Consider the following 16,181-nt stretch of genomic DNA (forward strand, 5'->3'; position numbering starts at 1 on the left):
AGTGCTAGGGAGCTGAAGTCAGGTCCTTATGCTGGGCAGTTAAAGCTTTACCCACTGAGTCAGCTTCCCAGGCCCATACTGGAGAACTTCATTGAAGAAAAAAAAAATCAAATTCCCAATTCTATGAGGAGTAAGACTAAGGAATTTAAATATTTAAAAGTTTTGTATGGGCTGGGTGTAGAAGTGGACTCATAGCAGAAAGGAGGCAGAGACCTGGTCTACAGAGTCAGGGATAGAGAGGGACCCTGTCTCAGAAAAACAAAACCAAAAAACAAAAACAAAACCAAACTCCTTAGTTTCTTTTATTAATGATGTATTTTTAGAAAGCCAATATAAATAATTTGCTCACTAAGATTGGTTGGACATTTCTACTCATTGCATTGAAGTCATTCAAAACAAAATTTAAGCTTTAGGAAGCTGACCAGAGACAAAATATGTCTTTATAAGAAGTGGGTAGCAAATATTATTCTGGAATGTAGGCATGGTGGCTCATATTCATAGTTCCAGCATGGAGTAGCCTGGGTAAGAAGTTCCCTGCAAGTTTGAGGCTACCCTAGTCTATGTCATGACTTCTGGGTTATCCATAACAATATACCAGATCCTCCCCTACACAAAACCATCACCAGATCTACATATGATGGCACTATCCTTACTGAGTACTGACCTAAGCCGAGGTTAGATAGCTTAGCACAAAACTTGACCCTGCCTATTGTTCACCAGGGCACTTGTGAAAGTCACTTGATTCTTCCTCAGACTGACTGTGGGACTGAGTCTCTCTTTACTTATCTTCCTTGCTCGCTCCTTTTATCTTGAAAGGGTATATGATAAAGTTCTTACACGACAGTACCCTTGTAAAAATTAAAAAATGATACTACTGCCTGCAGGTGCTTGAAGTAGGTCTGACACTTAAACTAGAGTCTGCTGTGCCATTCAGGCCTTCTATCAACCTTTGGGGGATACAACTCATAAGGGACATGCCAATCAAGAAACAAGACACCCAAACAACTTAATTCAGAGCCACATGTTCTAGATATAAATGGGGGATTCTTAATCTAACATGTCAGACGTGTAATTTTGAGGGAAGAAAAAATAGGGGGGGGGGCATTTCTCTATTAGCTCAATAATCCTTAGGAAGAAAAACTAACAGGAAGAGACCATGGTCACTGAGAATGCCAATAACATTTAATGTAGGTAAATCCCACATCACCTTAGTAAGAAAATGTGCTGTGAGGTCCTCCCACCTACCTGTCAGCTCCAGCTGCACCTGTGAGGCCGCAGTGAAGGTCGCATTGACCTTGCTGCTGGTCGCATTGAACCAGTCCACAGTGAGAGTCGCAGGCTGTCTCTTTCCTAAATATTCATAATATCCTTTCCACACCGAGTTGATGAAAAATACATCAGAAGGAACTGTTGGTGGAAATAGGGAAAGATCAGCATCAAAACAGGCACAGACATGCAATCTAGACAATATTTTTAAATGCAAGAAGGTCCAAGACTGTCCAGGGGGGAAACACCACTAAAGACCATGTAAAGCCTAGGGTGACCTTGAGCACTGTGCTCTGAATGTGCGCAATACACCAAATGAACAGTAAGACCAGGGCTGTGGCGGGTGGGGAGGCTCACACTGCTCCTTGGGAAGCTATTAAGAAGCCTGGGTGTGCTGGGTTTGACGGGCATGCCAGATACAGACAGTTCAGTGAATTGGCTCTCCCAGTGGTGCATTAGTTTTAGCCGGTAAGAGATGCTCTCACCTGACCCCTGACTACTTCTGCTAAATCACTTTCCTGCAGATTTACTCTGACAGCCATGGAAAATCTGGGGGAAATGACACTTGCAGTCTATCAGGAACCCCACTCCTGACAAATTGACACTTTCCAGTATTTGATGGCTCCTGCCTTGAGAAGAGGAATACACCCATAGCTTCTACTCTAAGCTAATTTCTATGGGAAAAAAATAGTCTAATGTTCATTTGAAAGACAGCATGACAATCTCAGCTGGGACCTTTATATATATTGCTTAAATACACACACAAAAGAGACAGGGAGTCAGGGAGTCTTTTTTAATATAAAATTCCTCTGCCACTGGAATATGCATAAAGTTAATTGTGATATTTTCTTAGGTTCTAAGGTATATTATACATATTAAATTTGTTTTTTACACTTCCCTGGTAACATTCATGTATAAATTCCTGTCCTCCTGATGATATTAACATAAAACTGAAGAGTATAACACCTTGTAAATTTCCAACCGTGTTAGCATCAAGTCTCTTGGTGCTTTCTACCTCACAATATGTCTTTATAATTTAATTAGACAAAGTCAACTGTAGGAAGCATGAGTCTCCACAATATTAGAGTTGTTGGGGAGAAATATTTATTTCTCTGTAAACATATCACCTTTAACAAATCTAATGATGTAACAAATGATGATAACATCACAGGCACACATACGCCTATGTGACAGATGATGGTGATGTCACAGGCACACAATGCCTATGTCCATGCTTCCCCTTTTGCTCTCACTGAACATCTTCCTATCTCACTAGACCAGCTAGGCCTACAGAAACCAGACTAGCCAATTAATCATCATGGAACAATCGAATCTGATAGCTGTCGGTGGCTTGGGTACACCCAACTTATTGATGAAGATAAGAATGGCATAAAGTTAAATTAGTAAAACTCTGATGTGTATCAGTGCAAGTATTTAAGATACTTGTAAATAACCAATATTAAAGATTTCTATTTATAAATGGCCTTAACGAAACCTCTCATTTTAACCAAATACCACAAAGTATCTTACTTTATATTACTTAAATTGTCTCTATCTTAACCATTTACCACTTAGAATCTTCATGTTGCATATGGTCCAACTATTGCCCCAAGCCACCACTGTGGATGAACTACTTTGACAGGACAGCCTGGCTGTGTAGAATTAAGAAGAACCTAGGGCTTGGATCATATCTCAATATCTGAGTTGAACTATGATCATTAATTCTGAAGGAGATGCCTTCATCTGAGCTGCTTCTCATTCCACTCTCTCACTGCTGGTCATGTGCAAGAATAAGTCAAGGATTAGTTTGCTAAGCTGTAGTATATTATACCCTGGCCAGAATCTGGTTTAATTAGCATTCCCCTTTGGAGAGAAGGATAGAAGACCCATTGATGTTAATGACTGTGCCCATAAAGGTGTTTGTAGCTATTTCAATATCCATCACATGAAGTTTGCAAATAGAAATCAGGGTGAAAGTCTACAATGACAAAAGCATATTATGTTTAGTTCCCCAGAGGTAAATGTTGCCTTGAAGAGTGTTGGCGTTGTCATTGATATATAAGTTATACTTCAGATAACTCAAGAGATCAAAGCATATTTTTATTTCTCCCATGTAGAGCAGGGAGAGTCCCTTATTCCCACTGCTAGGTATTTTCCTTAACCGAGATTTAAAGGAGTAGGGAGCATTTTTGAACGATCAGTCTTGCACACAGCCTTCCAGGTAGATTCTGAAAAAGAGTTTTATATCCAATAAACTAGGGCTAAATCTGAGTAAGCAAAACACTAGTCAAGTCATTTTGTATATTTACAAAGTTTTACTATTTCTGGTTAGCAGCAAAGTCAAACACAACTTAAAACAAAATGTGGGGATATATTTTGTTCATTCAAAGCACATTTAAAGTTCTAATACAGATCTTGTAGGCAGATAGTTTCCAACTGTGATACGTTGCCCTGGGAATAGCATGATATCCATTGGATTCTACACATGATTCATTTAGCAAGGGGCCATATAGGATGGCAGGCTATAACTTTCATTCTGGAAGACAGAGGAACCCGGAATTATGGAGATACTGACAAAAATAGGGCACCACATTTAAACTGCTCAAGTAACAACCTTCAAGCTGTCAAATGCCTTATGTGTGCTAACTCCCTCGAGGAGGGGGATTGCAACCCTATTTATAAGGCTCTCCATCATACCACATGTGGGATCAAAATGCCCAATGTGTCTTCTAATGTGATAGAAGCCCTGTGATCACACCAAAGGCTTCCGTTTCTGTGGTGACGTTCTACTAATAAGCTATTAGGGTGATGGATCGAGATGTGTGTAGGTGTGGACCAATGGATTCAGAAATTTAAATTCTAAAAATCATTTCACTGTGCAGGATTGAGAACAAATGAGCTTGAAAGCTAGAACTCTTCTGGTATACAAACCTGGAGTTTTAGTAACTGTTTCATTAACTTCTCTCACTCCTTTACCTACAAGTAAAAAGACAAATTATCATTTGCAAAAACATTTATTTTTTTTTGGAATCAGGTTGAAAAAAAATGTCAAACTGCAGTGACTCTCCTTTCTCTGGATTCTTAAAAATGTACAAAATGTAAGTATTGTATGCATAGACACTTCAGACCCAGGTGTACCCAGCACAATATCCTTGTGTTTGTGGAAATGCTGATCTCAGTGGTTAGCCCCGTGTTCGTGCCTCTAGCATGTTGGTTCATACTAAAGGTGCTACAACAGAGAGCCTTGCAAATGAGGGTGGCCAAGGGGGACTTCCTGAGAGCTTCTGAGTGGACTTTGCCTCCACTTGCAGGAAATATCCCAAGCTAGGAAAATGTCTCAATCCCTCATTATTTGATCCCACCAAACCTGTGGATTTATAAGTTAATACTGAAGAATGTCAACATCCTTTCCCCGTACATTATGGAATCTGGTCAAAGTTAGATTTCTAAGCCCTCAGTTTCCATAGCATTCTATTAAACTGCAAGCTATTTTCTAAATGTTTCTTCTCCTCTAATAATGGTCAGGAATGAGACTCTAACTTGGAACTGTGAAACAATTTGCTCCAGGGAATTCAAGCTGAAGTTGGGGTACCTTGGTTCTCTGACAGGTCTATACCCATTGATTGTCCAGGGATTGCCATACAGGGTATGTTGGGTCAGATGCTGATAGCTTTACCCATCAGCTCCAACTGAGACTCCCCTTAGTGAACAAATGCACTTGTGAGTGTTTAAAGGCACTATTTCCATGCTAATTGTATCTGCAATTTTCAATAGAACCAATATCAATAATAGAAATATGGGAGTCTCACCTGACCCAATTGATTGTGGTCTTAAAAATGATACAGGATATGCCGAGACTGTTGAGGACACTGACTGACTGATTGATTTCATTTTAAAGGAATGTGTTTTCTGATATATCATATCTCATTATTTTTAACTCAATGTTTTTCTTCATCCAAAAACCTTTATTCTGCAGCTTACAACTCAGTAACAAAGTCTACGTATCTGTTCAATCCTGGCCCTTGTTTTAGACACTTGCTATATACACTCCAAGCACACAGAGCCCAGACACTATGAAACACCAAGAGCAGGTTACTGTTGCTCCATCACAACATCTCTTGAGGGTCTCCTGACCTGCACACTAGCCTGACCACAGGGGCAGCTCTTCCTTGCTCTTTAGAAGTGCACTTCACACCTGGACCAGGGACTTACTTTTACAAACAGGTGACTTTCCTGTCCATTTCATATCTGCTTTACACGTCCTGTGTTCAGATCCACCAGCAAGGAAAAATCCAGGATGGCAGGTGTAGACTAAAGTGTAGCCAAAAGCTGGAAGATCGATGGCTCTCACATCTGCATGCGCTGGGGTCTCTGGCTGTCGGCAAGCATGGGCTGAAAAGGCATTTAGTCCATTAAAAAACAATGGGGCTCTTTCTTTGTTGTAAAACGACTATGTTACATATGTCCATAGGAACTAACAGGAAACATCTACAAAAGGTTATGAACTTAGGGTTGTGGGAAGTATATACAAACATATATACCTATATCTGTATATATGCATATACATATATGTGTATAATTATGTACATTAATTTAGAGGACAGATTCTAGCTTTGATTAAAAAATAGAATAATAAGGCATAATACAAGAGAAGTAATATATTATTTCTTCATGTGGGGCTGGAGAGATGGCTAGGTGTTTTGGAGCAGTTGCCACTTTCCTAGAAGGCTTAAGTTGCTCCCAGTATTCACGCCAGGTGGCTCACAGCTTCCTAGTAATTCAGCTCTAGGGATCTGGCACCTTCTAGTCTGTGCATACCCACACACATGTAGCAATACTCACACTGACAAATGCACAAATATCATGTACACATAAAATGAAAATAAATTTTTAAAAATCCTTAGTTAACAAATCACAGAAATGAGCTAACATATGTGGACCAGGGCATATTCATATATATGCTTGTCAGGTAACATCGTATATATTTAGTGTATAACTAAATGAATATTAAAATTTGACGTGTTTTAGAAGTTTATTTATAAAATTGTAAGCTCTTATTTCTTTTAAAAATATAATTTGGAAACAAACACAAATAATCTTGTAAACCCCACACATGTCTTCCGATAGGCACTTGGAAATGGTCATTAAACAAGCTAGCAGGTTTATAGTTGTGAATTTAGTTGTTTTAAGCATTGTGCATGGTTCATATTTTAGCAAATTTCCACCCTTTATTCCTTCACTATAGCAAGGATCATACCACACATATGCACACCCTAGTGTGAGGGCAAATGACTGTGCACACATATGTACGTAGCTTCTCCACATGACTGAGTAGTGAAGTAGCTATGTCAGCTTTGAAATAAATGCACACATGATTATTCTGACAAAACAAAACAAAACAAAACACAAAAAACCAACAAATCCCATCTTACTTGCCATTACAATAGCTTTGCACGGCATTCAGCTAATACTTTTATGCTTGCCACAGCAAGGCATGGGCTTGCCTAATGTACGAGGTGCATGACATGAATCATTTAGTTCAGCTTCGTTACAGCCCTTTCTCATGATTGAATCACGAAGTAAAATTTACTCCATCCATCCCTGTTCAATGTCTATGGCTACACTACTGCGCTGAGTTTACACACTGTCTCCTGTTCAGTCCTTGATTCAGTAAATGGAGTGTAAACAAAGCGAAGGATGGCCACGTGCTCATCAAGGATGGTCACGTGCTCAGGGATCTTCTGCCCAATGATGCCGAGCTTGACATTATTTCTCATCTTGGGCTTCTGGCATTTGCCTCACTTCCCCTGGGAACCTAGTTTCCTGTCATCTGCTGCCTCCTGCCCCCAACTCCCCAGCAGTTTCTAATAGATCAGACCTCAGGCTTGAAGATCATCATTGTCATTAAGGCCTCAGCCTTGTTCTTTTGACTCATTTTAGGAGCATTTTGAGAGATGTACAAATTTGAAGTTAGGGAATGAAGACTAAACAACCCCACTTCTCTCCACAGCTTCTCTGGGAGGTGACCTCTTTGAAGACATTTGGAACTGAATTTGTGAAGGAAGAACTGGGACTTACGTATGCACTCTGTCTGGATCCCACTCCATGTGAGGTTGGCAAGGCAGGTCCGCGTCGTGGAGCCTTGGATATGGTACCCTTTTCTACATCTGAAGAACACAGTGCTTCCAACCTGAGGAGAAAAGTAACAGGGTTGCAGAAGAAGGACAGAACCCCAGTACCCAGGGAGGTGTGGCAGTGACCTGTTTAACTGAGCCTCTGTGGGGATCAGCGATCAGTACACTGCTTCTGGATGCCTGGCAGAAGATCACACTCAAAAGAGACTAGATGCTATGCTCTAGGGGCCAAAGAAGAGGAACAGGAACAGGATCTAACATTTGATATAGCTGATTATTTTGGGGGGGATTGGGTTGGAGAGAATATGCTTTATCATGGTGACAAATGCCTATAACTCAGGAGGCTAAGACAGCAGAATTGTGCATATTGAGTTCCAGATCAGCTTGGGCTATAGGTTGCAACACATGTGGACTTTCTTTCCATAATTTCAGAAGTCTCCTTCTTTCATTTATGCCTATTAGTTTATTTTCCCTCCCTCTGTTCATTTTCTTTGAAACTGCAAACAGCACCACAGGGACCTGCTTTTTTTAAGACTCTGGAGGCTTGCTCCCTGCTGTATGTTCCTGGGATCCATCAAAACTCAGTGTGTCAAGACCTGTGAACCATGTCAGTTGCCCGAGCATCTTTCCCATCTGTCTTCCTCTTCATCTGAAGACTTCGCTTGTGTCTTAGCTCTCTGTTTCTGTCTTACTGTCCTTCCACACCGGAGCCTTGTTGTCCTGGGGCCTTGACCTGAGCCAATGTCACTGGCCTCTCAGAGCTATAGCTCTGTCCTTATTCCTTGTTCTGTTTCTACCCTAAGCAGGGGAGATTTCTAGAAATCCAGATTTCTCTTAGACAATGATGTATAGTCATGCTCTGTATATACCTAAGATGCACAATTCCCGCAGTTGGAACATAAACATAGGCATGATAGAGAAACAGCTGCCAGGAGAAAGCTTTTTGCTGTGGGGCAACTCTGCTGGGGCCTTCTGCATACACAGCATCCCTTCTGTGCCAAGCAAGAGTCCAAGGATTTAAATATCCATCTTCCTGAAGCTCTGAGATTTTTAAATTGTTCTTTGTCTTCTTCAGAATATTAGCCAATACCACTCCTTATCCCTGCCCCCGACTGGAGGAGTCTGGAAAAACTATAATTAAAACCATGAAAACCCAGCTTGAATGTTGAATGAGAGATAGAGTGGGGGTGGGCTCTGAGCACATAATAAAGTAGAAGTGGGAATACATAATCCAAGACAAATGAATGCACCTGATGTTTTTTTTTTTCAAGAACTGGTACCAATTGGAGAGAAATAACATCCTGCCCCCTTCTTAACAGGAAGGGTTTTCTACCAGATATGACCTCTCAAACTTCCTGGTGACACACTGATGGAATTCACCAGTAGGAAGAAAAAGAGAGGGCTGCCAGTTCCTGGTAGAAGAAATCACAGCATTGTGTTCAGGACAGTAGCTTTAGCCTCTCAGGTCCATGGGACCTGAAAGGACTGAGACTATGAGACAGGGCTGACTAAACAATTATAGCTGCTATCTTCACGTAGGCAATTCCTTAGTGCAAATGGAACATCCCAGAACTTAAAGGGGTCCTTCCTGGAGGTGGTATTTCAGCACACAGCTCAAGAAAAACAAACATCTCCTTCTAATAAAAGACAAAGGAACACCTAGAGGGAGGCAGCTTCTCCCAGGTGCACCCTTAGCTATGAAAAGCCATGTCTGGGTCTCTTAAAAGCTAGTGAGGCACATTGTTGGAAGCTGTTCATTATTGTTTGTCTTTAAAGTTATTTCTCCATCCTTATCAGCTTCTTATGTGGGTCTAAGGGATATGATTATTTCTACTTTCTCTGTGACTGTAGGTTGTGCCCAGGTAGGCTAAGAAATGCTGAAATCTGTGGTGACTAATGGTAATCAGGCTTTCATTTCCAAGGTGAGCACTGAGAATAATATCCATTTATATCCCAAAGTGCCTGTAACCTGGAACTGACCGTTCGCCATCAGCAGGCATTTACCTGAAGCTGGAGGCCGTACCCGGGTCATAATACAACATGTGCTAAAAACATCCCATCTACTGTAAGAATGACTCTGGGGGACACCAACGAGAAAGGACAATAACAGGGAGGAAAGCTGGACACAGCTGGTCAAAATGAACACACTCCAGTGTTCCCGAGAGAGGGGATGAAGTGGCCGAGGAAAAAGACTTTCATTCTAAATTGGTGATATCATTCACTTGAAAGTGCCAAATGCATCTAACATGGGGTGTCAGAGTAATGTCACAGAGGTCAAAGGTCTCTTGCGGGAAGCACACTTCGGATGGTGGCTGATGCTTGCCATAACAAATTCATCATCTTCCATTTGAATCATTTCCCCACTAACCGTGCTAATAAGGCACATGATAAATAGGCAGAAGGACATTCCAAAGTGAAAGGCTATGTTAACAATCAAGGTACTTTACACAATCACATACAGACTGGATATCACGACGAAGCTTGGCGTGGGGGCTGGGACACATTTCTTCTGGTTTGGCTTTTCTTTCTGAAAATGTGTGTCATTTTCTAGCTCTATCTAGTCCTCAAATGGAGGGTGTTGTTGCTGTTGTTAACAAGTTACCTGAATTGCTGATTGTCTTTTTTGTCACTAAACCAAAGGTGCTGAGTAATGTGTGTTTCCCAGTGAAAATTAATACAGCCACTGGCCCAAGGTTAACAGATATGTTCACAGACTTGTGTGTAGAAGTCTCAGATAAATGGATTTCCTGTGCAAAAACTGTGATATACATAAGCTAAGGGATATAGCAGTGTACACATACTATTGCTATCAGCTAGGTCCCAAGAATCTAGGTCAGAAAAGGAAATGAAGTACCTCGTATCCTTTGGAGCTATTCTGAATTCCAAAGTGGGGAGTGCCGGGGTCTGGGCAGGCGGTGTGTGCTGGATCTGTAATTGACAATTTAAAAAAAAAATTGTAACACCTTTATTGAAAGACCTTAAAAATATAGAAAATATTTTCTAGATGCATATATTTTATGTGAATTGTTAAAGTGACTGCCTTTATCTCCTTGGGCATCTTGGATTTTTAAAAAGTTTTTAAGTAGATTTGCATATTCACATGTAATCTGCATATTTGCACTTATTTGAGAATTGGCCTTTCTTCCCTACTCCCTGGTGTAAGTCCCTCTGAGGACAGACACTTGATCTGAATATTCAAATCTCTCTAATCATTCTTTTTTCTACTCTGATCTTTTGGCTTGTACAGCTTTACTTTGGTCCCTTCACAATTGGTATTCCATGTTATTTCTTTTTTTTTTTTTTGGATGAATTTTTCTTAAGTTTTAAAATTGAGAAACATCTATCATTCTAGTGGAAGCTTCTTCCATCGGGGGTGTTCTCCAAATACATGAGACAGAAACAGAGAAGTGGCTTCATTGTTGCTGATCCTACTTACTTATTCAGAATAATACATATATTCTCTTAATTTTTTTTTCCCTAGATCTTCTGAGAAGTCTCGGGAAGGAAGACATTAATATGAAGCTCTCTGCTGTGAAGCACTTAAAGCCAAATATGGCACAAAATATTCCCAGACTTAGAATAAAAGTGTTTCATGGAAATTATTTCTAATGCTATCTTTAGTTTTAGGTATAAACAATATGATTTCCTAGAAAATTTCCCAGGCTCAAGCTATTAATTACTTTACTGTAAGTTTGCACAAGAATCTCATTAAAAGTGGCTGGTCAGTATTTAACCCACAATAAGAGTTGCCTACTTGCTAATGGGGATGTTTGCTAGGAGATAACAATAATTGCAACATTCAGAACGCTCTTTCCCAAGCGTCAGAGCTGTAATCTAAGATGGTTCGAGATGCTCAGATGGGAAAGAGTCCATCAGCACACCAGTGGGCTTTTCTGCCTTGGTTTACAGGGCTTGAAGGAGGTTTAACTTCATTTAGCTGAAATGATAATGGTCACTTTGACCAGGTCCTTGCACAGGATGTAGGGTAAAGGCTTGAGGCTGCTACCCAGTTTGAAAACCTACTAAACCCCACCAATCCCTGATTCCTCAAACCCAGTAATCCCTGAACCTTAAATCCCACCAATCCCAGAGCCTGAAATTCTACTAATCCCTGAGGCTCCAAACACACCAATCCTTCAGTCCCCAAATCCACCCCCCTGAACCCAAAATCTCTGGACTTGGCTTGAAATCTCAATTCCTAACCTGGAAGATCCCACACTGAAAAGCTCCTCCCCACAATAAATAAATAAATAAATAAATAAACACATAAACAAACAAACAAACAAATAATAAACAAATAAAACAAAACAAAAACTTACATAAGCCTGTGTTCTGCTCAGTTCAAGGTTTCTTCTTGATGGAGCAGAGGCAGCCACTCTCTTGTGTTTTTCCCAATAAACGTTTTGTGTGAGGTTTGTTGTCAATTCCTGGTTTCTGACTGCCAGCATACCTTACCCTTCAGAGTTGTAACATTTCCACAGGGGAGACCTTCCCTCTCTGAGCTGTAACACTTCCATTGCTGAAGCCTGCCCCCTTAGAGTGTAACACTCACAAGGACACCATCTATGACACCTACAGATGAACCTCTGTAGTAACATTTTCTCATCCTGCAGCCTCCCCTGTACCCATAGCTGTGCCAGCACATTACCTATACAAGTGGGCTGGATGCCACTCCATATCCCATCAGCCTGGCAGGTTCTCCTGGAGGATCCCACTAATACGAATGGGGGCTTGCACTGGATGAAGACCTCAGACTTAAAGGTGAAGCTTTTCCCACTGAGCCGTCCCTCTGCCGGAGTGCCAGGATCACCACAGAACACAGCTGGGAAAATAAAAGGGCAATATCAGCACTCAGCACATCTGGACCAGGCTAGATTTGTTTTTGTTGTTGTTGTTGTTTTGTTTTTGTTTTTTCAAGACAGGGTTTCTCTATAGAGCCCTGACTGTCCTGGAACTCATTTTGTAGACCAGACTGGCCTCGAACTCAGAAATCCACCTGGCCTCTGCCTCCCGAGTGCTGGGATTGAAGGCATGCGCCACCATGCCCGGCTCTCAGGCTAGATTATTAAACCTATTTAGATCCTATGGAGTCTTCAGATTTTGTACACTCCTAAAGAAAAGTACTGGGATAGCATTATGTTGACGGCGGACTTTACATTTAAAAAGTTTAAAATCTCTGTGCTTAAGAGCACTATCAAGCAAAATGAGACCCCCAACTATTAAGGGATATAATGGGTTAAATTTTTACTGCCCTGTTCTGCTTCTGTAAATAAGCTTTGCATCATCTGACCTTCTTTTTGTTCCAAAAACAAATTGGAACCTTGTATTCTTTGCTTTTATAAACCCCCTGACTTAGGTGGCTGGGCATGATCTGAGCAAATGTCTCTTCTTTGTTGAATTGTATTAATGGTCACACTGGTGAATCTCTGAACTACCCCAGACTCATAACAGCACCTGACTTGGCCACACATGCTCAGGTCTCAGAGTTTACACAATGTGACCACAGTCACACATCATTATGCTGCTGAGACTGGGAGTGTCTCTTTGAGTGTCCAGGATGACATGACAGGTTCCACCATGAGACTTACGCAAGCACTGAGGGACTTCTCCTTTCCACACTCCACGCCCTTCACAGGACAAGATGGCCGAGTGGGAGAGCTGGTAGCCATCCACACAGCTGTAGCTTATGCTGGCACCCCACCGGAAGTCTGACCCCTCCACCTTTCCATTTGTCACTGGGGGAGGCTGGTTGCACAGGACAGCTGTTGGCAAGAACAAACAGGTCACACACCAATGGGCATGGCAGCAGGGCTGTGCATGTCTGCTCGCCTCCACCTCCCCTTCCACCACATTGATTACTGCGGCTCTTATTACAGCTCTGACCACAGCTTGTGCCAGAGCACTCATCCTGGATCTTGCCATAGACCACACCACCACAGCCCCTGCCACATCTCTTCTACCACATCTACCACTGTGCCTACTGTCATGGCTTCCTCCTGACCACTGATGCCTTTAAAAACAGAAGTAACTATGGTCAACATTATTAACAATGTGAGAGCTGCTCTCCAATTATTTCTTCCTTATCTCAGACCAAATGCGCAAAGGTAACAATGAAATAAAAACACAAAGCAGGGTGGGATGAGAAGAGATCAAATCCTCTGCACTGCTCAATACACATTCCTTACCTTGCCATTTTATTTTTGATATTAAGAACAAATTTTTGGGGTACTCAGTCATGCGACATTAGAAAAGCCTTCAAACATATCCCTGTAGTAAGACTTTTTCCTGACACCCATAATTTGATGTATTTAACAATATCATATAATTTACCCAAAGTTGTTTATGCATTTAGAAATAGTAATTTTCTAAAGACCTTTTCAATTGCATGCATTTTGTGTGCATGTGAGTACAGGTGTCTGAGGAGACCAGAGGTGTTGGGTCCTTTGAAGTTGGAGTCACAGAAGATTGTATGCCCCCACCATGGGTGCTAGAAACCAAACCTGACTCTTCTCCAAGGGCAAGGTACTCTCTTAGGCATTGAGCCATCTCACCAGACATGATGAATAACTTTTAAAAAGCTAATTCATTAATGGTTAAACACCCTTCTGTGGAATGACACTTCTTAGAGTTTTATTAGATTTTCCAAGCTCAGTATTCATTTCCTGGGATAAAGCACAGACAAAGCAGGAACACTGGGTCATTTTGTGGTAATGGCTTGTAGTCCCACCCACACTCCAAGATTACAATAAAATGGGAATGGTCCCCAAGCAGCATGTGAAAGAAAACCCACTCTGAGGATGAGAGCTTCCTGGTGTGGCAATCAAGGGCACCGTGCATGGCAGAAGGCAGAAATGGAGGACAGGCTTGCGAGTGTTTATGCTCACGAGTGTCAGCTTATGGAAACTCATGTGGGACAAAGAACACTTAGCACATGCGCTGAGCAGGTGGAAGTGAGCCCTAGTACAGACACCCAGCCTTCTGCGAATTTAGTCATTTGCTCAGTAAATGCTTCTTGAGAACTTGTCAGGACTGATTGGGGGAATGTGTGTTTATGCACCGGGACCATCCCGGGAAATTTCTTGATGGAAATAGGATCAACACTTTGACTCAACAGAGAACTGTGCTCCAATAGTGAAGCTAAGGCCAGGAAGAGATGGAGTGGGAAATGGATGGATATCAAGAAGGATCCTGGCTCCACCCATGAGTATGACAGGTGTTCCTTAAAGGGACACAGTCAGGAGAAGCATCCAGAATGTGGCATCAGCAATTTCCACTGTGAACCTTTGACCTGGAACTGTCTAATCCACTAGAGAGTGTCATTACACATTTGTTGGTGCCTGTTACAAAGCAAACATGATGCTGAGTCACTGGTGAAATAAAGAGAGTATGAAACAGTCAGGTCAGGAAGAACAAAGGAGACCCAATAGCATGTCCTGTCAGAGGGGGGAGGAAGCAAGAGTTGTAGTCACCAAGGACTCAGGAAGCCTCACAGCAAATTCAGAAGTCTGTAAGTCCTTCAGAGACCCAAAAGACAGTGCCTTTCCAGAGGCTTTCTCAGTGCCCCAGCTCCCACTCTTATGCACTTGTTCCTATCAGATGAGGAAAATGACACATGCTTATGCATGACTACCACAGCTTCCTAGCACTGGCCTTTCTTTCTCCTCTGGTCCCATTCTGTGTCAGTCAGTAGGAGAACTCAGCGACTGGCATGCTTCATCTTCTGATTATGAGAAATGCTGACCATGAAGATCCCTGGTGTTCAGAGGAGTCTCCCAGCCTAGCTTCCCTGTGACTGCATCAACCAATCCCACCCAGTCTAGCTAGAGCCTGCTCCTTCCCTGAGCATCATGCTGTATAAGCCACAAGCCTCCCTGAGCCTTCTCAGTGTGTGACCATCTTCCATCTTTACATCTGAACCTCAGAACAAACAACCCCTCTTTAGCAGAGGTTCTCACCCTGTGGGCAGAGACCTCAAATGGTGCTCAAACAACCCTTTCCACATGGGTTTCTTAAGACGATAGGAAAACATAGGTATTTATACTATGATTCATAATGGTAGAAAAATTATACTTATGAAGTAGCAAGGAAAATAATTTCATGGTTGGGGGTTACTGCAACATGAGGAACTGGATTAAAAGATAGCGGTGTTAGAATTGAGAACCATTGCTCTAGAGACAGAATGAGTCATCTGGACTGCACTGTCTCTACTCAGGGATTCTAATCTTGAGCCATTCACTGTAGCTGCCCCTGACTCAGTTTCTCATTTATAAAACTTTTAGCAACAACTCAGGAAAACTAAATGAGTGGATATTTATAAGTGGGTTGAGAAGAATTCCTGGGATTCCTGGCTGCTGAAACAGCTTTGTAAGCACAAAGTGAATCTGGCCCAGTCCCATAAAGACTTCTAAACCCATCTACAATGGCTAACAAATGGTGGCACACACACACACCTTTGCAGAGGGGCCGGCTCTGATTCCATGTGCCATCTTTGGTGCAGCGGATGGTGGGTGATGTTGGGGGCTCCATTAGGTAGCCGGGGTTGCACTGATAGCTCACGGTCTTGTTGAAAGTGAAGTCTGTCCCAAACTGGATGCCATTGGGCAGTGTGCCAGGATCCCCACAGCTGATGACTAAGAGGTAGATGACAGGAAAGAAGCAGAGAGATGCAAATTACCGTGCCAGGAACCAAACTGTGTAAGCACTCTTCTGGGATACAGTGCGGAACTGAGAGGTGACCAGCCACAGGGCACAGAGTCTACAGAGCTGCTGCCAAGTGGCTGT

General features: G+C 42.0%; 1 protein-coding gene across 1 annotated transcript in view; it reads right to left on the reverse strand.

Annotated features, from left to right (window-relative positions):
- The window catches only part of Csmd1 (CUB and Sushi multiple domains 1), a 1,626,901-nt gene that overhangs the window by 14,634 nt on the left and 1,596,086 nt on the right, over positions 1 to 16,181 (reverse strand). Inside the window, exons 59-66 of the mRNA XM_085844142.1 lie at positions 15,851 to 16,030; positions 12,989 to 13,162; positions 12,049 to 12,222; positions 10,255 to 10,328; positions 7,345 to 7,456; positions 5,479 to 5,658; positions 4,198 to 4,242; positions 1,246 to 1,407 (exon numbers count right to left, since the gene is read on the reverse strand). Coding sequence (XP_085700268.1) covers positions 1,246 to 1,407; positions 4,198 to 4,242; positions 5,479 to 5,658; positions 7,345 to 7,456; positions 10,255 to 10,328; positions 12,049 to 12,222; positions 12,989 to 13,162; positions 15,851 to 16,030 — 1,101 coding nt within the window. The remainder of the gene's footprint in view (positions 1 to 1,245; positions 1,408 to 4,197; positions 4,243 to 5,478; positions 5,659 to 7,344; positions 7,457 to 10,254; positions 10,329 to 12,048; positions 12,223 to 12,988; positions 13,163 to 15,850; positions 16,031 to 16,181) is intronic.

Source organism: Mus caroli, unplaced genomic scaffold (genome assembly GCF_978045245.1).
Source record: "Mus caroli unplaced genomic scaffold, Mus_caroli_1 scaffold_10, whole genome shotgun sequence".
Classification (NCBI taxonomy): Eukaryota; Metazoa; Chordata; class Mammalia; order Rodentia; family Muridae; genus Mus; species Mus caroli.